Source organism: Macrobrachium nipponense, chromosome 8 (assembly GCF_015104395.2).
Source record: "Macrobrachium nipponense isolate FS-2020 chromosome 8, ASM1510439v2, whole genome shotgun sequence".
NCBI classification, from domain to species: domain Eukaryota; kingdom Metazoa; phylum Arthropoda; class Malacostraca; order Decapoda; family Palaemonidae; genus Macrobrachium; species Macrobrachium nipponense.
The window spans coordinates 113,540,876-113,568,375 of NC_087203.1; the positions used below are offsets into that span (position 1 = coordinate 113,540,876).

Consider the following 27,500-nt stretch of genomic DNA (forward strand, 5'->3'; position numbering starts at 1 on the left):
ATTTGTTTATATATATATACATATACATATTTTCTTTCTCCGTGTCAGAAATCTGAAACGGGTAGCTTGGCGTGCCGTCAATATTTCAGATTTCTACAGAAAGATGAAAGTAATATTTTTACCATTTTCGTTTCTTTTCCTTATTTGTTTATGTAATTTTAAAAAAAATATATATTCTTTCTCCGTGACAAGAAATCTAAAACGGGTACATATATATTTCAGATTTCTACAGAGATCAAAGTAATATTTTTACCATTTTCGTTTCTTTCCTTATTTGTTTATATAATTTTTAAAAGATATATTCTTTCTCCGTGTCAAAAAATCTCGGCAAAGTCTTGTAGTATCTCGTCAAAACGCTGAGTCTGTAGTTTAACGTCCCACCTAATTCATTCGCAAATCCGTAAAATTAGGAACGAGACAAAGACGTATATTTAAGGGTCGTGGATAATATTTCATTTAGTGGATAATGGCGAGGTATTTGGAGAATCTAAACACCCCATTTATCACCGAGTATCATTCGCATATTAATTAAGAGGAGAGGAAGTGAACAAGCAACATGTCGTCCATAAGGGCGAATATTTGCTCGTCTCTCAACGGGACTTTCGACCTTGTCGCCCCGTTTCGTGGATACCTGTTTAGTATCGGTTCTTCTTCAAGCTCTCTATTTTGCCGAATATCCTATTCACTCCTGTGTATGGTAGCGAGGGGGCGAAGGACGCTTGTTCCTATTTAGATGGAAGCTGATCCTATAATATATAAATGGAGGCCGTGTAAGATATTCCCTACGTTCATGTATGGTCAGGTTTGAAAATGAGCGTCAATAACATTTAGTAAATAACCGGTTGTATGTGTACATATATGTATTTTTACTCTTGACCTGTGGAGGGTTCTCGCTTCTTCTCTTTATCTCTCTTTCTCTCTTTCCGTTACTGAAATTTTTTTCAATTTAGCGCATTACGTTTGTTCATATTCTTTCTCCTCGTGTATGCTCAGGTTCTGAAATAATAATTAACTATATTTAGGTAATCTGGTTTAATTATTATCTGACTTTTAGAGCTCTCTCTCTCTCTCTCTCTCTCTCTCTCTCTCTCTCTCTCTCTCTCTCTCTCTCAGCATTAATCTTCTTCATCTAACACCTTACATTATCTTTCATTATATTTTTTCATATTTCTATCCACGTTTGGCGCTCCCAAGACTCACCATTTTGAAGTTGGCTTCAAGTTTCATTAATGTTATTCTTTCTCTTACTCTTCCGTCATCGCTATTATATCCTCATCTAAAAATTGTAATTATCTTTCATCGTCGTTTTTTATATTTGTATGTATGTATACACGTATATGTATATAAAAGTATGTATGAAAAGCAGTCCATTTATTTTTTTTCTCATTTTCTTTTAATATCACCTCTTACCCAAGACGCACCCCATTTTGTATGTAGCTCCAAGTTTTCATTTATTTATTTTTTCTCTCTCTCTGCCCTCATCATCCTTTCATGCCAAATAAGGTCAAGAGACATTAGGCAGAGCTTCGATGACTGTGGTGAAATTGACTGATATCTCCTTATGGTCCCGAGAATTGGGTATCTGACATTGGTGAATGCGCCCATCTTGTAAGGAGGAGTCTCGCTCGTGAGTTCGATGTTATTCTCGAAGTCCAATTTAGGGAACCGAATTTGTCAGTGTGCGCTCGCCTATGACGATAGAACATAACGGCGTAATGGACCTTATCTTTCAAGAGATGGCGACTTTAAAAAAAAAAAAATAGTATTTGTTTGTTGTTGTGACATAGCCTTGGTACTCTGTATTCCAATGTGCGTGTGTATATTTAATCTTAGATACATTTTGTTTCATGAAAAGGTTTTACATACGTAATACTTTTTTGGAAGAACTTAATTTATGTATTCAAGCGTTTGTTTGTAAGCGGATTTGTTTATGTAATGATAGTAAATTTAATATTTAATACAAAATTGGTATATTATTATTAATATTATTATTATTATTATTATTATTATTATTATTATTATTATTATTATTATTATTATTATTATTATTATTATTATTATTATTATTATTGGGTTTATGGTTCATACACAGATCGTGACGTGATTTTTCATAAATTAATTTATGTAATCAAACGTTTGCTTGTAAAAGCGTACCTGTTTTTTTTTTATTATTATAATTAAGTGCACTGGATATTATACGAATTCATGCAAAAGTTATTATTATTATTTTATTATTAATTATTATTATTATTATTATTATTATTATTATTATTATTATTATTATGTTGTTGTTGTTGTTGTTGTATCGTACACAGAATGCCATACCATAATTTAAATGAATAAACTTGAGAGAGTATGAGACACGCACGTCGCCCAAGAGTATTTATCTCTGTGTCATCGTTAAATAGGGAGTAGGGAAAGTTGAATGCCCCTAGTAGGGAGAAAAGGGGGAGGGGGGGCGAGGATCAATCCGTGAAGGCTTCCACGACAGGCATCTTCCCTAATGAATATGCTTACATAGATCAACATGCCTACGAATATCGGCTCCCATAATTAATAGCTGGGATTGGAGACGCCCGGTAGACAGGGTGACGGAGAGAGAAGAGAGAGAGAGGGAGAGGGAGAGAGAATGAAACAACGGAGGGAGCAGGGAGGCGAGAATGCTTTCTCTCTCTCTCTCTCTCTCTCTCTCTCTCTCTCTCATACACACACACATTTTATTGACGCCAGTTTATTTTGATCATCAGATTTCTTTCTTGATATGATGAGATTGACTCTCTCTCTCTCTCAATGTACTTACGCCAATCATCATCAAATCTTTCTTAATATGAAAAAATGAGGTTATACTAATTATACAGTAATATTCAACATTTCAACATTCCTTCTTAATATATTCTTCGCCAGCTCTCTCTCTCTCTCCTCTCTCTCTCAAAAGTTTATTTTTAACATCGAATATTTTTCTTAATAGGAAGAAATGAAGTCATAATAATGGATGTGTCCGCCATTCTAGGTAATGCGTTTTTTTCTCGTTAGCTGCCTCTCTCTCTCTCTCTCTCTCTCTCTCTCTCTCTCTCTCTCTCTCTCTTCTCTCTCTCTCTCCTGCTGCTATTTACGTCCGCTCGGGAGACGCCGATTCTAATTTCCGTGTTGGGAGCGTGGCAAGAAAAATTACAGACAAGGAGGAGTAGAAGGCAATTAAAATGACAACTGTGCACGAGGGTTGAGGAGGAGGAGGAGGAGGAGGCGGAGGCGGAGGCGGAGGCGGAGGCGGAGGGAGAATTGACTGGGCCTATAGAGAGAGAGAAAGAGAGTGATGGAAAGGAGAAGGAGGAAGAGGAGTTGAGGAAGGGTTGAGGAAGGGGAGGGAGGGGTTAGGAGGGAAGGGAATTGACAGGGCTTAATAGGAAGAAGGAAGGATGGAGGGAGGGAAATTTGAGGGAGGGAGGAGGGAGAATTGACAGGGCCTATAGAGAGAGAGAGAAGGACGAGAGAGAGAATTTGAAGGGCCTATTTAGAGAGAGAGAGAAAGGGAGGGAAAGAGGAGGAGGAATACGAGGGAGGGAAAGGAGAGAGATCGCTAAGGGCTTTCGGGAGGGCGGCTCATTTTTCTCTTCGTGGAAGGGGCTGGGAGAGGGGGGGGGGGTGGGGGGGGGGGGGCAGGAGTTTGCCGAGCTTTCGGACAAACAAACAGATTTTCGTAAACTCTCTCTCTCTCTCTCTCTCATGTAAAAGTTGTTGAAGATAATATGGTCTGGTAAAAAAATTATAACCGATAATAATTGTTGCATGTGGCACGCAGGAAGTTATGATGTTATGTTAATGAGTCTTCAAGAATACAGTGTTCGTGAAATGCCTTGTTTGTGATTAATATTTTATTATACGATTGACAATATTCAAAGTTTTCGATGTAGAGATTACAGATGAGAAAGGTTAATAAGTAGGCTTGTACATTAAATACATACATTCCTTGGCTCTAGGGAGAAGTAGAATCGGTTTCAGATTGGGTATTTAATGTAGAATTAAATACTGGCGAATATTTTGGTCTGTCGTTTCTGATATAAGAATAGATTCACGTTTATTTTTTTTTTATATCAGTTTTATTTAACCTCTATCATTTATTGTCTAATATCGGGTTTATTTAACCCGAAACGTTTTTTTCGTGAATCAGGTTTGTTTAACCTGTACGTTTTTATTTGTTTTTTTTGTTTGTTTGTTTGTTTTCCTCTCTCAGTGGGGTTAAATTAACACGTACCGCTTTTTGACGTATATCGAATTTATTTAACAGGTACAATTTCTAAGTCATATATCAGGTTTATTAACTTGAAATTTATTTTTTTTTGTCTGATATTATTTTATTTACCCAGAGCTATTATTATATTGTTTTTTGTCTTATACCGGATATATTTAACCTGCACAATTTTTTTTTTCGTACCGAATTTATTTAACATGTGCCATCTTTTTTTTTTTTTTTGCCATATATTTTTTTAACCTGTACCATTTTTTCTCATATCAAGTATATTCAAATCGTACCATTTTTTAATAATTTATTTTAATTTTTTTAATTTTTTACACACTTCGCATCTAGTTAAAGCTTTATTCAAATCGTAGCATTTTTTAATAATTTATTTTCAATTTTTTAATTCTTTACACACTTCGCATCTAGTTAAAAGCTTTATTGAAATCGTAGCATTTTTTTTATAATTTATACACACACACACACATATATATATATATATATATATATATATATTGATATATATATATATATATATATATATATATATGTTTATGTATTAATTTATTTATTTATTTTGTCTTTCTTCCTAACACTATTAACATCTAGTTAAAGCTTTGCCAAAAGGCACCAACAACAACAGCTGTTCGCTTGTGTTTCTCACGGACATCCATCACGCGGCAGCTTAAACGCAAAAGCAGAAAGCAGCCGAATCTCTCTCTCTCTCTCTCTCTCTCGTCTCTCTCTCTCTCTCTCTCTCTCTCTCTCTCTCTCTCTTTTCCCAAAGATATGTCAAACTGGTTTTAGTCTTGTCATGCAACAATGGTACGATTTAGCTTAGTGTGTTGCAAAACCTACCTAACTCTCTCTCTCTCTCTCTCTCTCTCTCTCTTCGTTGCCTTGTCATACACTCCTTGTACTTTGCTTCATCCCCATTGGCTTTTTATCTCTCTCTCTCTCTCTCTCTCTCTCTCTCTCTCTCTCTCTCTCTCTCTCTCTGGTATATACTCATTGTACTTTTTGCCTCATCTCCACTGGCTTCTCTCTCTCTCTCTCTCTCTCTCTCTCTCTCTCACAACAGTCTCTCACACCTCAACCATCCGCACACCAGAATAATAATTAAACGCAATGAGCTCATTAATTATGAGCTGTGTAATTATAGTCCACATTATGGTCCATTTTCCTATCCGCAACACGTCGCTGCGTCGCCCTCAAGACCCCCAATCCTCCTCCTCCTCCTCCTCCTCCTCCTATTTCCTCCTCTTTCCTCCTCTTTGTCTTCCGTCCTTTGCTGTTGTAAGGACCAGAATCGCTGATTTCTCCACGTATCGAATTGAAACGCAAGCGATGAATCATCAAGTGACACTTTCCTCACGTCGCCTCCTCCTCCTCCTCCTCCTCCTCCTCCTCCTCCTCCTCCTCCTCCTCCTCCTCCTCCTCCTCCTCCTGCAGCAATTCTGCGTTCCTCATGTCAGCTTTTTTTATTTTTATTTTTTTTTGTAAAAGGTAAATCCAAAATAAAGTCTCATTGTCACGACATTTTTTAATTTATTTTTTAATTTTTATTTATTTAATAATTTTTTTTGTCAAATAAAAAATCTCTCGCGAACTTGATTATTTAGCGATTTTTTGTTTTTGTTTTGTTTTGTAAAAGGTAAATCCAAGATAAAGTTTCATTGTCACAATATTTTCATATTTATTTTTTAATTTATTTTTATATATTATATTTTTTTTTTTTTGTAAAATGAAAAATCTCTCGCGAACTTGATTATTTAGCGAGTTTTCTTAGATGTCCATTATTATGCACTTCTATGTCCTACCTAAAATTGACTGAATATGTTTCTAGGGTCAATTCATTTCCTGGGTATCAACATTCAACAACATGAATGCAATATAGCAGTTTAAGTTGGTCGTCTTAATTAATACTGTGGGCGCCGAAATACTTCCACTGTCACAGAGGTTTTGCTTAATTTGGCAACGTCGGGTAAGGCCAGTGATTGGATAGGTGACCTCCATTCAACATCTATGAGGCAGGGCGTTGGATTAGTCCACAGATACATGCTGAGAGCCAGTTATAACTATTTTGTTTCAACGCGATATATATATATATATATATATATATATCCTATATATATATATATATATATATAGATATATATATATATATATATATATACATATACATATACATATACATACATACATACATACATACACTTATATATACACATATATGTGCTTGTATGTATGTATAAGCAGTTCTTAGTCGACAAGAGACAGGCTGGGGGCTCGAACCACGAACCTTTTTAATACTTATCAAGTGGATGAAAGTATGTATACATACATACATAATAAATATATGTACAGACAATCGTCTTATCCCATTCATTCCATCTCTCTCTCTCTCTCTCCCTCTCTCTCTCTCTTTCTCTGAAATTCCCTCCCACGTCGCACCGAGTATAAAAAAAAGGAAAAAAAAAAAAAAAAAAAAAAAAAAACAAAAAAAAAAAAAAAGAGTCAGGTACAAGTAACAGCAACATCAGCCTACTAAGCCAGTATATAGTGTTACTGCTACTGCTCCTGTCTGTCTGTCTGTCTGTCTCGCTTCGAGCCATGAATCCCAATAAGAGAGAAGGGTAGTAATAGAGCCTTGAAGTGGCTGAAGAGGTTACGAGAGTCACTTTAAAACACACACGCACACACACACACATTAGACCCAGGACTCTCCTCTCCCCTCCCTTCCCTTCCTTCCCTTCCCCTTCCCCCTACCCCATCATCTCACCCCCCTCCCCCTTCCCCCAACCCCCATTATTCCCCACAATCCTACCACTTTTCTTCCAATCCAGACCTCCTTCGCCGTTCTTTCCTTCCTCTTCCCTCCACCCCCCTATTGCCTTCCACATGCCCCCCCACCCCGCACCCACCCTACCCCCCCCCCCTTCTTGGCGGAGAATGGTGTAGGGTTTCCAAGTTCGTGCTTAATGGACACAGGCTACACCAAGTGGAATACAATAGCAATTACGTGGAATCGCGCGCTTTCTGTGTGTATTTACTCATTCGTACAGACGGACGTGTGTGTGTATATTTATATGTGTGTGCGTGTGTGTGTGTATATATATACTATATGTGCGTGTGTATGTGTGTGTGAGTGTACCACGTGTGTATACAGATGATTTCACAGTATATATGTAATTCATTTTTATTTGCAAAGATAATTACACTTTTCTCATGGGCGGATTATATGTATATATGTGTGTGTATCTGTCAAAATCAGTACTTTTCTGCTGAGTAGATAATAACAAAACCAACGATTATTTAATTGGTTACCGTTATTCATAATTTGCACTCATGGTTAAGGAATAGCCAGAAAGGCCATTAATAAGTCATAGGCAACTTCCATAGACAAGATTTTTATCGATGGAAAAAAAAAAAGACGTGAAGGCATGAGACATATTAACGTGTATATGAAAGTTAAATATCAAGTGAATAGTGTAAATTCATTAATGATTGTAATTTGTATATTAAGAAGATATAAAATGAAATAAAAAACACGAGCATAATACTTTGAGGTAACATTAAAAACCGTAAATAACTTACGACAAAATGCTATTGTGTAGAGATTTTTTTTTTATACATCTTGCTTTAAATTTTAAAGAGTTTTTTCACATCTCGATGAATTGTGCAGAGCAAATATGTCATGTATTCATAATATACATATACATTATATATATATATATATATATATATAGATATATATATATATATATATATATATATTTGTGTGTGTGTGTAAATTATTATACATTATATATAATTATATATATTATATATTGTATATATTATATATATATATATATATATATATATATATATATAATATATATATCTTATCTTATATATACACACATATATAAACTGAAGTTATATTTGCATTGTGTCTTGATAAGCCAAACCACCAATATTTTCATAACTGGTAACGAATGGCGTTTCATAATCACACGAAATACATTATGCCCATATCAGTCGCTCAATAGGAGAGATGCCAGATGTTGCATAATCCCGCATGCCAGCGTCAGACGATATACCCAGTGGGTGAGGAGGAACAAAAGTGGGTATGGGGCATGAGAGATTGGAAAGTGTCATCGAGAATGAAGCTTTGACATGTGCATCTCATTATGATGCTGATTGGAGGAAAGAAGTTGGTTTAGTAAACAGTATTAAATGTAGTTTGACAAATAGTATTCAATGTATTTTCCATAACAGCAATGAATACTCAAAATAACTTGGTGTGAAGAATCTATATGCAAACTCTCAGTAAATACATTTTATTTCCGTTTAATTGGATTTAATAGTATTAATTCTGTCATTTTTCCTTTACATTTATTCGTATGTATCTGTTTTGTATATATTAATGTATTTTTTTTATATATTTACAGGTGGGTAACAACTATATTCAAGAATGTGTTTCCAAAATGTAAGTTAACTGTTATTTATTTTTTGTATTGTGAAGGTTTTCATTTCTCTTTTTGCATAATAATAATAATAATGATACTAATAATAATAATAATAATAATAATAATAATAATAATAATAATAATAATTATTATTATTATTATTTTATTATTATTATTATTATTATTATTATTATTATTATTATTATTCTCTCTTACATCATTCCTTTTCTTATTTGTCACCGAACAAATACTCGATAAAAAATTTATAAAAATTCTTTCAAACCACAAACACTTACTGTTCAGTAAGGGGAAGTGAGAGATTGAGAGTGAGAGAAAGAGCGAGATAGTTAAGGGGGATCTTTATCATCCCAAGCACCTCTCTCTCTCTCTCTCTCTCTCTCTCTCTCTCTCTCTCTCTCTCTCTCTCCAGTGATCAACAAGTGGCACTGTGGCTGGACGGAAGCCGCTCCACCAGTTACAAGAGCTATGGCCAGTAGATTTTCGGGAGGGGGCCCTGCTTGGTGGGGGCGTGGGGGGGACTTGACTTCAGATCGTGGGTGGGAGAAGAAATTTACCTTCAGAAAGAGACCCAGTTAAATGCATTATTATTTCCATCAAATCTTTCACGTAATTCGTTTAATGGTGAAGACTTACAGTTTTAAGTATACTGTACATATTACAGTGATATTTATAGGTATACTTACTCTTGCTTATATGTGTACCTGTACGTTAGGAATTATAGATTCATGTACTGAATATATTACAGTGATAATTATACACACATATTATATTACAGTGATGATATACGTGTATATCTGTACGTAGTTTCAAATACAGTGCATATTACTGTGATAATTGTACTACAAGAATGTACACCTGCTTATATAGATGCCTGTATATTAGGATATGTAGTTTCAAATACTGTACACATTATAGTGATAATTAAGCATGTACATATTCATATAGAAGTACCGTTACAGAATCGTGTAATATTCCGAGATAATTAATCGACAAAAGAAATAATTATTACAAATTAAAATACGAAAGTAATTTTCGACTCCAGACTTGGGAAGTTGTGGAAACTGTTATTTTTATTTATTTATTTATTATAATTTTTAAGGGAGATCGAATATAGTCCACAGTTCATCACGTTCGTATTATTTCGACAAATTGTCATGCACTATTCGTTTCGTTACCTTTCGTTCGCTAGTGTGGACATTTCCAGAGGTGAGCTATGGAGTGTCCCTCTTATCCGAACGAATAATTTCGTAACGAAAAAAATATAGATCAGATTTTTGAGGCGGCTGATTATAACAACAGTTTTGGACGACGTAATTCACCATCATCCCGGGAATGAAATCGCTATTTACGGGTTGACGTCGGAGGAAAATACGTGGAAGAGCGACTGAAGAAATCCGGGAAAGACACGAACCCCAGCGAAAAAAGAGCTCGTCCTGAGAGAGCTCCCACTACTACCACTACTATATACTTCCCCCAACGATGCAGTAAAGATTCCCAAGCGACAGTTATTGGCCGTCAGTCCTCTCCCCAAGTGCTGCTCGACATCAAAATGTTTGTTATGACTCTCGGGAAAACGACTGGTTTTACACGCGGCGTGTGATCCCAGATTATGCGATACGCTCTTTCAGCGGATCTTAAAAACGACACAGGTTAGCTATATGGTAGTTGACTAGGTCGGGGTAACGGCGACCCCCAACAGCAGCAGCCAGCAGCAGCAACAGGCTCTTTCTCGGATTTTACGACGGACACCTTCTGCTCGTCTTCTTTGGAGGGTCATGCGAGAGGGGGGAGGGGAAGGAGGAGGGCGGTAAGGAGAGGGGGGGGGAAGAAGAGAGAGGAAATGTACGACTTCGGTAAGGAGAGGGAAAAGAAATTGGAATGAGCGGAGGGGGATGGAAAGAAAGGAAGGAAGGAGGTAAGGAGAGGGAAAAGAGGAAGGAATGGGGGAGAAGGAGGTAAGGAGAGGGAAAAAAGAAAGGAATGTGGGAGGGGGATGTAAGAGGAGGGAAAAGAGAAAGCAAAGGGGGGAGGGGATTTAAGAAGATGGAAAAAAGAAAGCAATGGGGTGAGGGGGAATATAAAAGAGGGAAAAGAGAAAGGAATGGGGGGAGGGGGATTTAAGAGGAGGGAAAATAGAAAGGAATGGGGGAGGGGGAGGTAAGAAGAGGGAAAAGAGAAGGAATTAGGGGAGGGGGATGTAAGAAGAAGGAAAAGAGAAAGGAAGAATGAGAGAGATAGGAAGACGAACCGCCCCTTAAAGTCACTCAGAGTGACCTGGTGGTTAGCTCTCTGAACGATTCTAGCACTTAATACCTTGACAGTTTTATTTGGAGGAGTTGAAGGGAGACACACGCACGCTGTGGAGCCGCCTAGCCTAAATGGTTGTTAGAAATTCCATTTTTAGCGGTCTTGACATTTATTTAAGGGGCCCGTGGATAAGGATGACCCTGGTGGTCCTTGCTGGTATTTGTATTTATTTATTTATTTTATTTTTTTAGGTTAGGGCAGGGACCGTTGGTAATAACTCCTCTAATATAGTTATGGAAAAGGGAAAATAATATTAATGACGATTAACTTGAAATGGGCACTCCTAGTCGTGGTCCTTGCTGGTATTTTTGTTTATTTGTTTATTTTATTTTTTTAGTTAGGGCGAGTTGTAATATCCTCTAATATAGTTATGGAAAAGGGAAAATAATATTAATGACGATTAATTTGAAATTTTATGATCAGACGATGGTTTCTACTGATATTCTAACGCACTTTATTGCAAAATTCAGAAGTGTCAAAAACAAACAAACACGCTGACCTCTGCTCGCAAGCGCTGCTCGCATGACGAAATGCACCCCGTAACCATCCATTCTCAAGCAATCACGCTTTATCACGCTTTAAATTTCTCTTAACTCAAAAATCACGGTTCAGGCTCCGCCCCTACACTCTACGCAAACCCGCTGAATGGCCCTTTTAAATCAACTCAATCACTCTGATCACGCTTGTACCGCCACCTGCAACGGGAAGTTGTTCTTGTCCGTCATCGGGAGCTGAGCCCCACTTTTCCCTCCCCCTCCCCATTTTTCCCTCTTCTCCCTTTTCCCTCCTTCTCCCCCCTTTTCCCTCCTTCTCGTCTCACCCCTTCCCCGGTTTTTCACTTCTCTTTTCCCCCCTTTCATCGACTACACGATCACGAGCTAAACCTTCCCCCTCCTCGTCTCTCCCCCTCCCCGGTTTTTCACTTCTCTTTTCCCCCCTTACATCGACTACATGATCGCGAGCTAAACCGATAGCCGAAGAAGCAGCTACCGGAGAGACCTCCATAAACACTCGGGGATTATAGCCTTGCGCTACCCCGTTACGTCGACGAGCTGCCACCAAGCAGCCATAACAGTCGCACCCTGCCTGCTCGTGTAAACGGGACGATCTGCTGATGGCAACAGCAGGAGACCTCCCTTCTCGGATTTCTGGAGTCGCGGAGTGAAGATGGTGTTTCATAGTCTGCTTTTTTTTTTCTTCATTGCTCTTCTGTCTCGCTTGATTTAGTGTGTTTTGATAGGGCTTGAGTTTTATATTTATGCGGCAAATGCGCTGTTTTGCGCTCGGCTATGCATCATTGCGTATTAAGGGGGGTGTGGGGGGAGAGGTATGCGGACACATGTGGCCGGGTCGTCTTCGCAGGATGGCGATTCGAAGATCGTCTTTCGTCTTAAACAATTACTTCTATTTCTATTTAAAAAAGTTATTCTAAACGGTTTATAGATTCCCAGAAATAGCGATTATCACAGACTTATTTTACTTCCTCTATCGTAAGTTTTGTCCATTGTATTTTGTCTGCTTTGCATATTCCTGTAGACGGGCCTGAGTTGAAATGAAGGATATTATTATTATTATTATTATTATTATTATTATTATTATTATTATTATTATTATTATTATTATTAAATTAAAAAGTAGGAGGGAAATATTGAAATTAAAACCGAAGGAAAAAAATAAAAATTAATAATAATAAGGATAATAATAGTAATAATAGTAATAATAATAATAATAATAATAATAATAATAATATAATATATAATAATAGTAATTAATATAATTATTATTATTATTATTATTATTATTATTATTATTATTATTATTATTATTATTATTATTATTATTATTATTATTATTAACTAAAACGTAATTGAAACCCATTAAAAAATTAAGGCATATTTAGATGTAAAATTAAAAGATTAAAACTGGCCGGGGAAGTACAAAAAGGGAGAGAGAGAGAGATGAGAGAGAGAGAGAGAGAGAGAGAGAGAGAGAGAGAGACGTTATGAACTCGAGCGTTTCATCGACACGATTGAGTGAGTGGTGAACCCACTCGCCCGCCCTTTGGTGGGCTGGTGGGTGTGTCCGTCGCCACGCCCACGTTTTGTCAGTTTTGCCTTATCTGCTGCTCCACCTTCGCCCTCACTAACCGTTTTACTTTCACTTTCGTCTGGGTATCTAAAGACTTTATGCTGGGTATACTCGTTGCTTCTCTGGGGCATCGTCGGCTGGTATTGTCGGTTTTCTTTTTATTATTATTATTATTATTATTTATTATTATTATTATTATTATTATTCTTTTGTTTTGTATGGTAATTTTCTATATGCGCTTAATTACAGCTTTGGCGTATAAGTAATAATATTCTCTACATAAGTTCAAGGCCACGTAGTACAGATGCCACGCATTCTCTCTCTCTCACTCTCTCTTTGTATGTATGTATGTATGTATGTATGTATGTATGTAAGCATGTTATTACTATCATTATCATTATTATTATCATTCGTTTTTGTTATGAATATTTATTCATTGTATGCGTGTGGTTATATAGTTAGCTTACGTGCAAGCATATTCTTGATGTCGGCTCAAGGCCACATTCTCTCTCTCTCTCTCTCTCTCTCTCTCTCTCTCTCTCTCTCTCTCTCTCTCTCTGAGAATATATGTGCGTGTGTGTGTTTGGGGGGAGGTTACCCGAAAAAAAAATTGGCAGAGAGCCTGATGCGCATTTAATTTTTGATATATGTGTATTTTTACATTAACTTTACAAATAGAAAAGATACCAAACTATAATTGTTTACCGTTGACGGTTTATTATCAACATCAGAATATTGAAGAGTTGTTACTTGTAACGCAGTAGTGATTTAGGTGTTACGAAAATGTCATTCATCCCCACTGGATACTAACCTAGAGTCGTCATATGATTTATGAAGAATATATGACGATAATTTATGATAGTGACTGACTTAAGACCAATGAAAAAAAAAATAAGGACCATGATAAAAAATATCCGTCCTGCTGACTTAGGACCAGATTCTCCTTTTGTGAGAGAGAGAGAGAGAGAGAGAGAGAGAGAGAGAGAGAGAGAGAGACTTATAAGAATAGAATAGACGAAGATAAAGGGAGATGAATAAACGTAATAAAAATGGAAATGAATTGTTAGGGAGATGCTTATAGTTAAAATAGGACAGCGATTACTGATGCATTTATGATTTATCCGCTGAATTGTGGATGAACCTCTTGTGCAGAGATCTTCCAGGACATTAGCTAATTCATACACTCAAACAGAAGGCTCATCAGCAGTGCATTAAACCCCCAACACACACAAATATATACACAGACATGCTTGGATGTCTTACTATTAGATAGTTCTTTGGTTTTATCTAACACCTTCATCATAAACCTTCAATATAAAACGTGCAAGATTATGAAAAAGAAATGACGGGGAAAAAAGAGGGATTATGAATGTAAATTTCAAAGGAAAAAAGAAATAAATCGATGGTGGAGAAAATGAAAAACACAAGGCCATGCATCACACGGCTTAATCTCTCAGGATGACGGACCCACAAAGGCCGTTGGGTTGTGGGCATCATGTGCCAGTCTCTCTCTCTCTCTCTCTCTCTCTCTCTTCTCTCTCTCTCTCTCTCTCTGAGTTTTATTATTTCAACTTACTATTTCAGGAGTTTGTCTCTCTCTCAGATTTATTTTTTCCAACTGAAAATTTTAATCTCTCTCTCTCTCTCTCTCTCTCTCTCTCTCTCTCTCTATCATATGTGTGCATTAACAAGAACGTAAGTTATATTACATTTCTCCTAATATCTTTCAATTCCATTCGTCACAAAGGGAGTCTCTCTGTCTATGTATCATTTTTTTTTTTTGTAGATTAATGTAGAGAAAAAGAGACAGAAATCGAGATAGCTTAGGCGCTTGTTCGTGTGTGTGTATGTGTGTGTTTGTTGGTGAGAGTGAGAGAGTGAGTGTACTTTGGCGTCACTTGAATTATGCACGGATAAAATCAAATGGCACTTAATCGACCAACGGCCGGCATTTGTAATTGTCGGTAAAAACCGCAGACTAAAACGCTTTAAATGGTGGAGGGGGGGGTGGGTGGGGGAGGGGGGCTAATCTCACCTCGGCGATAAAAGGGACTTTTGATGATCAATTGTAGGGGGGGTGGGGGATGGCGCTGGTTTGGCTGGCGGAAGGGGTGTGGGGGGGGGGGGATTCTAGTTAGAGGTGACAGGGAAGAATGGATTCCAAAACGCTATTAATGGAATCGAGTATTTCACAGCTATTAAGACTGAGGGTTCCATTTTTAAAAGCGAGTTCTAAGCGGCTGGTTCGTATAGCTTCGCGTTTAAGGCTGAATCGAATAGTAGTAGTATTGTGCTTTCACGGACTAAGAGCATATTGATGGCGCATATTATATTGTCTTTGTCATTGTCTCTGCTTTGTACTGACTGGTGTTGTTGCTGGAAGTGTTCTTGGAAATTATTATTATTATTATTATTGTTTATTATTATTATTATTATTATTATTATTATTATTATTGATTATTATTATTATTATTATTATTATTACATCAGTATATGATTTACCTGCTTCTACGAAGGAACTCGTTCGAGACATTGAGAAACTGTAATTCAAACTCAGAGAGACCCAGACGGCCATTCTGTTTAATGAAGCTCTTCATTATTATTATTATTATTATATTATTATTATTATTATTATTATTATTATTATTATTATTATTATTATTATTATTGAACTAAGGAACCTCTGTAACGAGGCTGTAATATTAACCCCATATTAAGATTTTAACACTATTTAGGCTTCTAATTAATTATTATTATTATTATTATTATTATTATTATTATTATTATTATTATTATTATTATTATTATTATTATTATTAGCAAAAACGAAAATAACCTGAACATCATCAACATCCCACTGCAACATCCCACATGCAACAACGGTAATAAAACATCAAGCGGACCCTTATGCCGTTGATGCATAGGCCCCAATATTCAAAAGTCAGCCTTAACGGGTAGCGTGCTGCCTTCGCAAGCACCGATCTTTGTTAATGTTCCTGCTTGGACAGAACTGCAGTTATTGATGGCGGGCCTCGAATAACTGTCACGGGACGGTTTGTTTTAAAAGGGGAGAAGCATCGTTTGGTTAATGATAAGGTTTTAGCTTTCGAGGTAATGTATATGTGTATTTATGTGTATATGTGTATATGCATATATATACATAATATATATATATATATATATATATATATTATATATATATATATATATATATATAATATATATATATATATTTATATATATTTATATTTATTTATTTATATATATATGGAGAGAGAGAGAGAGAGAGAGAGAGAGAGAGAGAGAGAGAGAGAGAGTAGGAGCTAGTTTTTTGTCTATTTACTTTTTTAAAAAGGACAATTGTTTTTTAAGATTAACTTATAATTACATGGATTAATTACTAGAAATAGAGTATTTTATTGTTGTATTATATAGCTCATTTTGCAGCCAGCTGTATTTCTATATATCGTTTAGCTGTTCAGTTATATATTATTTAAATGAAAATAATTAACTTTCGACCATGGCCTCGCTCAAGCTAGTAGCACACAAAATATCTCGCAAAAAAAAAAAAAAAAAAAAAAAAAATTGATGACCCCTTCTTCCCTCAAGTTTGGGGGAACTAACGAATGACCTAGGGTCATTTCCCCCCTCACTTTTCGGCCCTTCTTAGTGCCACGACATCGCCCTCCTTCCCTCCTTCTCTCCCCTCCCCTCTCCCCTCCCCTAAATTTTTATTATTATTTTTTTTTTCTCCAGTTCACCCATGAAAAATGGGGTCCAGAGTAATGTTTAAGGGCAGATTGTCGCTTCTTCCGCTCGGCCGCCCCCATACACCCCGGGATATCCCGCTATAGAACGGCCCGTCAAGACTCATCAAAATTTTCGGAGGTCACCTTTGTTTCTTCAGCCCCTATAGTCCCTTAATACGACCAGAAGACTCCGCTGATAAAAAGGGGTGATTTATTGAGCGCCTTTATCTACTCTCTCTCTCTCTCTCTCTCTCTCTCTCTCTCTCTCTCTCTCTCTCTCTCTCTCTCTCTCTTACTCTTATCTTTTCTTCCTGAGTTTTATTATTTCACTTTAATAGTTGAAGTCTCTCTCTCTCTCTCTCTCTCTCTCTCTCTCTCTCTCCTCTCTCGTCCCTCTCTCTCTCTCTCTCTCTTATCTTTTCTTCCTGAGTTTTATTATTCACTTTAATAGTTGAAGTCTCTCTCTCTCTCTCCCTCTCGTTCTCTCTCCAGAGTTTTATTAGTTCACTTTAGACATTTTTAATTTCTCTCTCTCTCTCTCTCTCTCTCTCTCTCTCTCTCTCTCTCTCTCTCCTCTCTCTCTCTCTTATAAGAAAAATTATTAAGACAAAAAATAGCGTAGAAGTTCCATGAAATGGGGCAATCGATAAGTATAGGCAAGCTTTCTGTTACCTGATTCTACGAAGGCCTAACGTGGGGAGGCGGGGAGAAGGGCCCCGAACGGGTGGGGGAGTTCTTTCAAACTTAGGCATAATGGAAATCTATGCCCTTTCGCGTTTAATCATTTCCTTGGCGTCCCCTTATTCCTGGTGTCCAAGCCTATTTTTAGGTCTTTTCTTCTTTACTTATTACAATGTTACATATTTATTCTTTTTTATTTATCACATTATTACATATTTATTAGATTTCCTTCCTTATTTATTATAAGATTAAATTTAATTTACGATCTTTCACGTGTCGGTTTGTGTAACTTCATTTCTTCTTGAGATCAAAAAAAAAATAAATAAATAATAATAATAATAATAATAATAATAATAATAATAATAATAATAATAATAATAATAATAATAATAATAATAATAATAATTTTACCATGGGACACCAGAGTTGAAGAGAAAGAGAGGGAAAAAATGGATAAGTATCAAGATCTGAAAATAGAAATAAGAAGGATATGGAATATGCCAGTGGAAATCGTACCCATAATCATAGGAGCACTAGGCACGATCCCAAGATCCCTGAAAAGGAATCTAGAAAAAACTAGAGGCTGAAGTAGCTCCAGACTCATGCAGAAGAGTGTGATCTAGAAACGGCACACATAGTAAGAAAAGTGATGGACTCCTAAGGAGGCAGGATGCAACCCGGACCCCACACTATAATACCACCCAGTCGAATTGGAGGACTGGTGATAGCAGCAAAAAAAAAAAAAAAAAAAAAAAAAAAAAAAAAAAAAAAAAACAAAAAAACAAAATAATAATAATAATAATAATAATAATATGATGATGATAATAATAATAATAATGATAATGATAATAATAATAATAATAATAATAATAATATAATAATAACAATTATGATAATAACAATAATGATAATAATATTTTGCAGGCCATTTGGTTGCGTAATCGCAACTTCATTCTGAAAATAACATTTCTGTATGTCATTATAATCGTCGGTGAATAATAAGAAAAAAATAAATTTTTCTCTTACGGCTGTATGCATAAATCTATGGTACCTGTACCGTGGCTGGCAGTATTTATTGTTGGCCTAATTATCGAAAGGTGGAAACATTTCCGCGTTGGAATAATAATGCTCGTGTATGGGCTAATGAATCTGTCACTTCTGTCGGCGTCATTTATAATTAGTAACTGAATTTTCATAATAATTACGATTGGTGTTGTTTGTGACGGTGTTATCGCATTGCTTTTATTTCTTCATGCTCAGTATTATTATTATTATTATTATTATTATTATTATTATTATTATTATTATTATTGTTTGAAGGTAGGAGACCTTCTCTCAAACACGTTTGTTGAAGAGGATGGCATCATCAGTGGAATTGATTTTATATATGGTTTTTTTCAATTCCTCTTATTATTTTCTTCTTATCATAAAATCAGTTCCACTAATGCTGCCATCCTCTCTAACAAAATATTTATTATTATTATTATTATTATTATTATTATTATTATTATTATTATTATTATTATTATTATTATTATTATTATTATTCCAGTGATACATTGTTTTGTGAAGTGACATTATAGATTTGGTAATACTTGTGAAAACAAATTTGTGAATATTTTCTACCAGTCTGGTTGTGGTTTGCTAACATGAAACGAAGGGCAAAAATATAAATATTATATAAAGAATAATTAAAAGAATGAGTAAATATACAAACGAATGAAACAAATAAAGAATCTTGAAACATTAAAAAAAGCAAAAGTTAAAAGAGGTACAGCATGGGATTAAGTGAAATGATACTGTAATGGGCGACCCATACATATCTGACACCCGCCCCCCTCTACCTTAAAGAGTAACAGGTCCTCATGTTAATGGGTGACGGGAGTGGGGGACCCAGCCCCCATAAATCAAATGTTTATAACACTGTTGCGTTGTTCTTCCATTACCGCTGATTCTCGAACAAGACTCCTAATATGTATAATCAAGTACGCTAATGGACGAGAATGCATTCAGTCTCAGTCACTGGATGGATGGTGGGGAAGATGCGGGGAAGGGGGGGGGGAGGGGGGGGGGGCGTTCAGTCTTTTGCCCATGACTATGGGACGGTTCTATAGCCCATGGGAGTTGTGAATTTGTTGGCCCGTGGACGAGACGGCGAATTTTGGGATATTCCCGTTGAGTTATTATTATTATTATTATTATTTTTTTTTTTTTTTTTTTTTTTTTTTGTTCTATCACAGTCCTCCAATTCGACTGGGTGGTATATAGTGTGGGGTTCCGGGTTGCATCCTGCCTCCTAGGAGTCCATCACTCTTCTTACTATGTGTGCCGTTTCTAGGATCACACTCTTCTGCATGAGTCCTGGAGCTACTTCAGCTTCTAGTTTTTCTAGATTCCTTTTCAGGATCTTGGGATCGTGCCTAGTGCTCCTATGATTACGGGTACGATTTCCACTGGCATTTCCCATATCCTTCTTATTTCTATTTTCAGATCTTGATACTTATCCAATTTTCCCTCTCTTTCTCTTCAAACTCTGGTGTCCCATGGTATTGCGACATCGATGAGTGATACTTTCTTCTTGACCTTGTCAATCAACGTCACGTCTGGTCTGTTTGCACGTATCACCCTATCCGTTCTGATACCATAGTCCCAGAGGATCTTTGCCTGATCGTTTTCTATCACTCCTTCAGGTTGGTGCTCGTACCACTTATTACTGCAAGTAGCTGATGTTTCTTGCACAGGCTCCAGTGGAGGGCTTTTTGCTACTGAATCATGCCTCTTTTTGTACTGGTTCTGTGCAAGTGCCGGGCATTCACTTGCTATGTGGTTTATGGTTTCACTTTTCGTATTGCACTTCCTACATATGGGAGAGATGTTATTTCCGTCTATCGTACTTTGAACATATCTGGTTCTTAGGGCCTGATCTTGTGCCGCTGTTATCATTCCTTCAGTTTCCTTCTTTAGCTCTCCCCTCTGTAGCCATTGCCAATTGTCATCGCTGGCTAGTTCTTTAGTCTGTCTCATGTATTGTCCGTGCATTGGTTTGTTGTGCAGTCCTCTGTTCTTTCTGTCTTTCTCCTGTCTCTGTATATTTCTGGGTCTTCGTCTACTTTTATTAGTCCTTCTTCCCATGCACTCTTTAGCCACTCGTCTTCACTGGTTTTCAGATATTGCCCCCAGTGCTCTGTTTTCGATGTTGACGCAGTCCTCTATACTTAGTAGTCCTCTCCCTCCTTCCTTTCGTTTGTTATGTATAGTCTGTCCGTATTTGCTCTTGGGTGTAGTGCTTTGTGTATTGTCATTTGTTTCCTGGTTTTCTGATCTATGCTGCGGAGTTCTGCCTTCGTCCATTCCACTATTCCTGCGCTGTATCTGATTACTGGCACTGCCCCCGTGTTTATGGCTTTTATCATATTTCCGGCGTGAGTTTTGACTTGAGTATCGCCTTGAGTCTCTGCATATATTCTTTCCTGATCGTGTCCTTCATCTCTTGGTGTTTTTATATCTCCTCCTTCCATTATTCCAGGTATTTGTATCCTGTCTCATCTATGTGTTTGATGTTGCTCCCATCTGGTAGCTTTATCCCTTCAGTTCTCGTTACTTTGCCTTTTTGTATGTTTGACTAAGGCGCATTTTTCTATTCCAAACTCCATCCTGATGTCCCCAGATACAATCCTTACAGTCTGGATTAGGGTATCTATTTCCTTGATGCTCTTACCATACAGCTTGATGTCGTCCATGAACATCAGATGGTTGATTTTGTTGCCTCTTTTCTTGAGTTGGTACCCGGCATCCATCTTCTGTAGTACTTTTGTCATGGGAATCATGGCTACTACGAAGAGTAGTGGGGGGACAGTGAGTAGCCCTGGAAAGATCCCTCGCCTGATATTAACCTCTGCTAGTCTTATTCCAGAGCTTGTAAGTATTTTATTCCAGTTTCGCATTGTATTTTTGAGGAAGCTGATGGTATTTTCCTCTGCCCCATATATTTTCAGGCATTCTATTAGCCATGTGTGTGGTATCATGTCGAAGGCTTTCTTATAGTCTATCCATGCCATGCTTAGGTTGGTTTTCCTTCTCCTACTGTTCTTCATTACCATTTGTCTATCAGGAGCTGGTCTTTTGTGCCCCTACACTTCCTTCTGCAGCCTTTCTGTGGTGGGGGGATGGTGTTTGTCTCCTCTAGGTAGTTGTATAGCCTTTCACTGATGATACCTGTTTAGTAACTTCCACATTATTTGGTAGGCAGGTGATAGGCCTGTAGTTTACTGGCTATATTTCCCTTACTCTTGTCTTTTTTTTGTACTAAGATGTTCTTCCTGTGGTCATCCATTTGGGTGCTTGGTTGATTTGAGATACAATGCGGAGTTGTTCTGCTATTCGTGGGTGTAGGGCCTTGAAGTTTTTGAGCCAGTATCCATGGACTTCATCGGGACCTGGGCTTTCCAGTTGGGCATTTTCTTTAGGTTGGTGTCTGACTGTGTCTGTCGTGATGTCTGTGAATCTTTGTTTTAGTCTCCCTGTTTCTTCTTCCTTGACTTGCTGGAGCCATGTTGCATGTTTGTTGTGTGATACCGATGCTCCATATGTTTTCCAGAGTCTCTTACTTGGTTCGGCTTCAGGAATTTCTGGTGGTTGTCTTCCCCTCTTAGTTGGCTGTATAGTCTTTTCTGGTTGGTTCCGAATAGTTTGTTTCTGTTGGTATCCCTTATTCCTGCTGTCACCGTTGGATCTGTGTGCTTTGGCTTAAGCCTCTGTTTTACATCTTCTATTGTGTTGTTTTAGTCCCCTCTCTTGTACTTTGTATTTCTCGTTGAGTCCTCCCTTGTTTCTTGCTTCTTAGCCTTTTTTCTGCCATCTCTTTCAGTTTACTCAAGTCAGATCTCGTCACCATGATTTGCTTTTCCAGGCGCCTTTTCCAAGGAGGTTGCCTCTCTTGTACTTTGTATTTCTCGTTGAGTTCCTCCCTTGTTTTCTTGCTTCTTAGCCTTTTTTCTGCCATCTCTTTCAGTTTACTCAAGTCAGATCTCGTCACCATGATTTGCTTTTCCAGGCTTTTCCTTTTCCTTAAGGAGGTTGATTATTATTATTATTATTATTATTTTGATTATTATTATTATTATTATTATTATTGTTATTATTATTATTATTAGGTTATTATTATTATATTATTTGCAGGGGAGGAACTTTTCATAAGAATTCTCAAAACATTTGAGACTTTTTTTTGTCATTTCAGAGGTTTTATTATTATTATTATTATTATTATTATTATTATTATTATTATTATTATTATTATTATTATTATTATCATCTCCCAAATAAACATTTTCTTTGCCGCATTAAATATAGTATAATCAAACCTCAATCACTCACGCCTGAGAGAGAGAGAGAGAGAGAGAGAGAGAGAGAGAGAGAGAGAGAGAGAGACTGACTTTGCTAACGGTTTCTTGACCCATTTTGTGCACACAATCCGGTGACGTCATGCCAGCAAACACTTTATAAGCGTAAGAGGGCCGATGACGTATTTTGGCAGCTCCTTATAAACCGCGAAGTGACACTGATAATGTGGGCTATAAAGTTGCATGATCAGAGAGACCTTGGTCTCTGGCACTGGGTAAAATAGGATGGCGAATTCGTATATAGACAATTTTCAGTATGGGATTGCGTCATTGGTAGCCAAAAGGTGATATTGCGAAATGGAGATTTTTAACAGTGATGCAAGTGCTTAATTTTTGAGTGATGCAAATACTTGATTCTGTTGGGTTTCATCCTCCACATCTGTTTAAGAGATCATTTCTACGAAATGGAGATTTTACCGATGTGCAAATTGCTCTATTCCATCGTGTAATATCCGCTGCTTCCGTCTGAGATAATTTTACGAAATGGAGATTTTGCAGAGATGCGAAGACTTCATTTTATCGTAGCTAAGAATTTAAGTTACTACGACTGTTTTTTAGGTGGACGATTTACTTGCTTAGATAATTAAGAAAACTGGGTAAAAAAAAAGGGCAACAGTATTTAGCAACAAGTATTTAGGACATTGTACTGTATTTGCAGGGCGGTAGAATCGTCCTGCCGACATAACGCGAGAGAGAGAGAGAGAGAAAATGAAACAAAAACACCAACTCATTCCTCGACAATATTTAATTCTGCCTTCTCTTGAGCTAAATCGTCGGTGCCAAGATGGGGCAGACCGCACTATAGAGAGCCTTTCTTACATAAATATAGCGAGTAAGTCTGAGGAGTAGGAGGTAGTAGCGAGTAAAACTGGACGAGTTGGCACCCCTTCCCTTGTATGGTGCAGTGCCAAGACATTTGACAAATGATTATGGGGGTTTCTCGACCAACCATCGCCCAGGGAGACTTGTGACGTCACGCCTGTGGGTGTGGCCGGTCGGGTGTGTGTGTGTGTGTGTTTCGTGAAGATGGGAGTTGAGAGAGTGAGAGAGAGAGAGAGGGGAGAAAGTTCGTCCTGTCAATGGGAGTCGGCGATAATGGTGATGAGGGCTGAGGAGATAGTGAAGGATTGATGTATGTACGCTGACGCTGGCGGTCACGAGACCGTATAGGAGGATTATATGAAATTTAGCTGCGATATTATTTTCATTTCATTTATGATTAATTTATTTTATTCGTCATTAATCTAAAGGACTTGCCGATGAAAATAGTGACCAGGAGAATGTTGTCGGATATTTTTGCAAAATATTATTTATTATTCATCGCTTTGAATGTAAACAAATTGTAGATGCCTATTAGATTATGTAACAGCTTAAGATTACGCGTTGAAATATGATGAATTTTGTGCATTTGAACAATATTCAAAGAGGAGTGGTTTATCGCCAGAGCAGGTTATCAGTCCATCTACACCTATCTGTCTGTGTTGTATTCCCTGTAATAGTGGAGCTAAACACGGTTTATGCGACATTCGCATACTTTACGAATCCACGTCTTGTTTTTACGTTCGCGTGCGTTCGTTTCATTAAAGTACAATGTATGTACAATGTATAGTGTGTACTGTGCTCCTATGCATCTGTGTAGCCTTCAGGAGATATGACTTCGGACGCAAACACGGAGTGACAATTCAAGGCCCCCAGAGTAATACTAGCCCGTGTTTGAAGTCTCCTCCAAACACCTCTCTCTCTCTCTCTCTCTCTCTCTCTCTCTTCTCTCTCTCTCTCTCTGCGGTCTTGTCATAAATTTATGAAGACGAGCAAACAAACTGTAATGATGTTTGCTTTTATATTCGGCCCAATGTGGGTTTGTTTACCCAGGGATGATGAACCCCCTTGCGTTTGGTCAGAAAGACTCTCTTCGACCGATAAGGTCGGTGTGTGTGTGTGTGTGTGTGTCTGTGTGTGCACTGTTATTATATTTTGGTGTGGCGGTGACGTGCTATGTCATTGATATACATGCATACATACATACATACATACATACATATATATATATACATAGAGCTACAAATGTCCTTTAATATCTAATTCACTCTACCTCTGCGTGTATTTGTATGTATATGTATTCATGTAGTTATAAACATATTAATAAGTTCACATACCTAAAACATGCCATTTTTTTTATGCCCATTGCTACTTTTTCTCCGATTCAGAAATAGCCCCACTGAAAGGAGATAAGAAGACGACTTCCCTCTCCATCCCCTTCCCCTCCAACCCCCTTCCTCCTTATCGGATCCGTGTCCTCCAAGTCGAAGGCCGCTCGCTACTCTACCCCCCCCCCCCCCCCCGCCCTCCCGCCTCCCACCCTCCTCCACCTCCTCAGTAGTCCAACGGCCTCGGTCCGCGTTCGAGTCCCACCGACCTCAAACTTACGCCGAATCGGGCAAGAGGATGATAGATGTGGACCCCGAGTCGCCTCCTTCGGCGGCGGACCTATACGGCCGCCCGTCGTAAGGGCGAGTTTTGGGCCTGCCCCTAATGGGCCGTGGTACGCCCGTTGAGTCGCCGGGGGGGAAGGTGGAAGGAGGAAGTCACAGGGCCCTACGATTTATTGCTGGGGGGACGTATGCCGAGTGCTAGCATTTAGTGGAGGGATAATTTGTTTCAGAAACTGGCTGGCGAGGCCCTACTTACACCTGATCTAGAAAGGCCAAGAGGGACGTGGGTGCGATGGTTGGTTCCTCGTCTTTCTTCTAGAGTTATTACTATTCACGTCTAGATGCTGATTGAGCCCGACTCGGTCTAATAATAATAATAATAATAATAATAATAATAATAATATCTTCATTTCAGCTAGGATTGTATCATCCCCCTCACGTCTAGATACTAATTGAGTCCGACTGGGTTTGATTATAATAATAATAATACTAATACTAATAATAATGATAATTATAATAATTATAATAATAGTTTCTTTATTTCAGCTAGATATTGATTGTCCCCGACTGGTTTTAATAATAATAATAATAATAATAATAATAATAATAATAATAATAATAATAATAATAATAATAATAATAATAATAATAATAATAATAATAATAATACGCATATAGAATAGAGGCAGCAGAAAATAGTACAGTTATATAAAAAAAAACAATGATTTACATACCATTAAAATAATAATAATATAATAATGATAATTCATATAATCTCATAATCTCACGAGTCAGTGAAACGAAATATAATGAAGAAATCCACATTGGTATTAAGAGTAAATATGTATTAGAAATATGTATATAAAAAAGAGAGAGCTTTCTAGAACCTGCTCGATTCTCCTTCCCTTTTAAGCGTAATTTAATTACATAACGCATGCTTATGACTCAATTAGATTGTATGGTGTTATGTAATGTGGGTGCGTGCGTCGCTTGTATGTATAATCACGCGAATGATTTTGTGAGAGAGAGAGAGAGAGAGAGAGAGAGAGAGAGAGAGAGAGAGAGACGTTGGGGGTGGACAAGTATCAGGCCTAGATTATATTCTCCATCAAGCCTAAAGAATTGCTACAGACATTCCAACATCTTATCAACGGTTAGTAACTATTTTCAGTATTATAAAGTGTTAGTAACTGTTTTCATTATTATATACGGTTAATAACTATATCCAGTATTCGATAAATAACTGTTTTCAGTACTGTGTACGGTTAATAACTATTTTCGGTATTATATGCGGTTAATAACTATTTTCAGTATTATAAACTGTTAATAACTATTTTCAGTATTATAAACTATTAATAACTATTTTCAGTATTATACAGTTAGTAACAGTTTACGGTATTATATACGGTTAGTAACTATTTTGAGTATTATATCTGGTTAATAACCATTTTCAGTATTATAAACTGTTAGTAACTATTTTCATTATTATATACGGTTAGTAACTATTTTCAGTATCATACACGGTTTATAACTGTTTTCAGTATTATATACGGTTAATAACTACTGTCAGTATTATATACGGTTAATAACTATTTGCAATATTATATACGGTTAGTAACTATTTTCATTACTCCCACAATAGCGGTGGATTATGTCATGTATTTTGTAGTCGAGGCATTTAACTTATTGCAGACCTTAATTTCAACGCACGCTGATCATGTATTAATAAATTTTATTTTTAAGTTTTCTAATAAGTGAATGTCTCTTATTTTTGTGTTTCCTTTACCTCGTCTTTACTTCATTCTAATGAACAGCTCTCTCTCTCTCTCTCTCTCTCTCTCTCTCTCTCTCTCTCTCTCTCTCAGCTAATGCAGCCAGCCAGCCGGACCGCGGTCCATTTATCTTGGCGTTCATACATCCATCCCAATTTATATACATTTCATACGCAACCCGAGATTGTTTAGAACCGAGTGTATTTTATTTTTTATTTTTTTTTATCTTTTATTTTTTGTCTTTTTTTTTGTCGCTTCCTAAGTTTCGATAAATATATATCACTGGGCGAAAATCCCCCGCCGAGACCTTAATGTATAGAGCCTTCAGGGGGAAATGACGGCCAGTTATTTATTCTTCTAGAT

At 37.1% G+C, this 27,500-nt stretch overlaps 2 protein-coding genes across 10 annotated transcripts in view; one reads left to right on the forward strand and one right to left on the reverse strand.

Annotated features, from left to right (window-relative positions):
* The window catches only part of LOC135223188 (splicing factor, arginine/serine-rich 19-like), a 15,049-nt gene extending 9,345 nt beyond the window's left edge, over positions 1–5,704 (reverse strand). Inside the window, exons 1-3 of the mRNA XM_064261691.1 lie at positions 5,610–5,704; positions 5,402–5,525; positions 3,173–3,289 (exon numbers count right to left, since the gene is read on the reverse strand). Of these exons, the coding sequence (XP_064117761.1) occupies positions 3,173–3,289; positions 5,402–5,525; positions 5,610–5,704 (336 nt within the window). The remainder of the gene's footprint in view (positions 1–3,172; positions 3,290–5,401; positions 5,526–5,609) is intronic.
* LOC135222961 (homeotic protein ultrabithorax-like) overlaps positions 1–27,500 on the forward strand; it is a 1,489,261-nt gene that overhangs the window by 1,273,590 nt on the left and 188,171 nt on the right. The window lies entirely within an intron of this gene.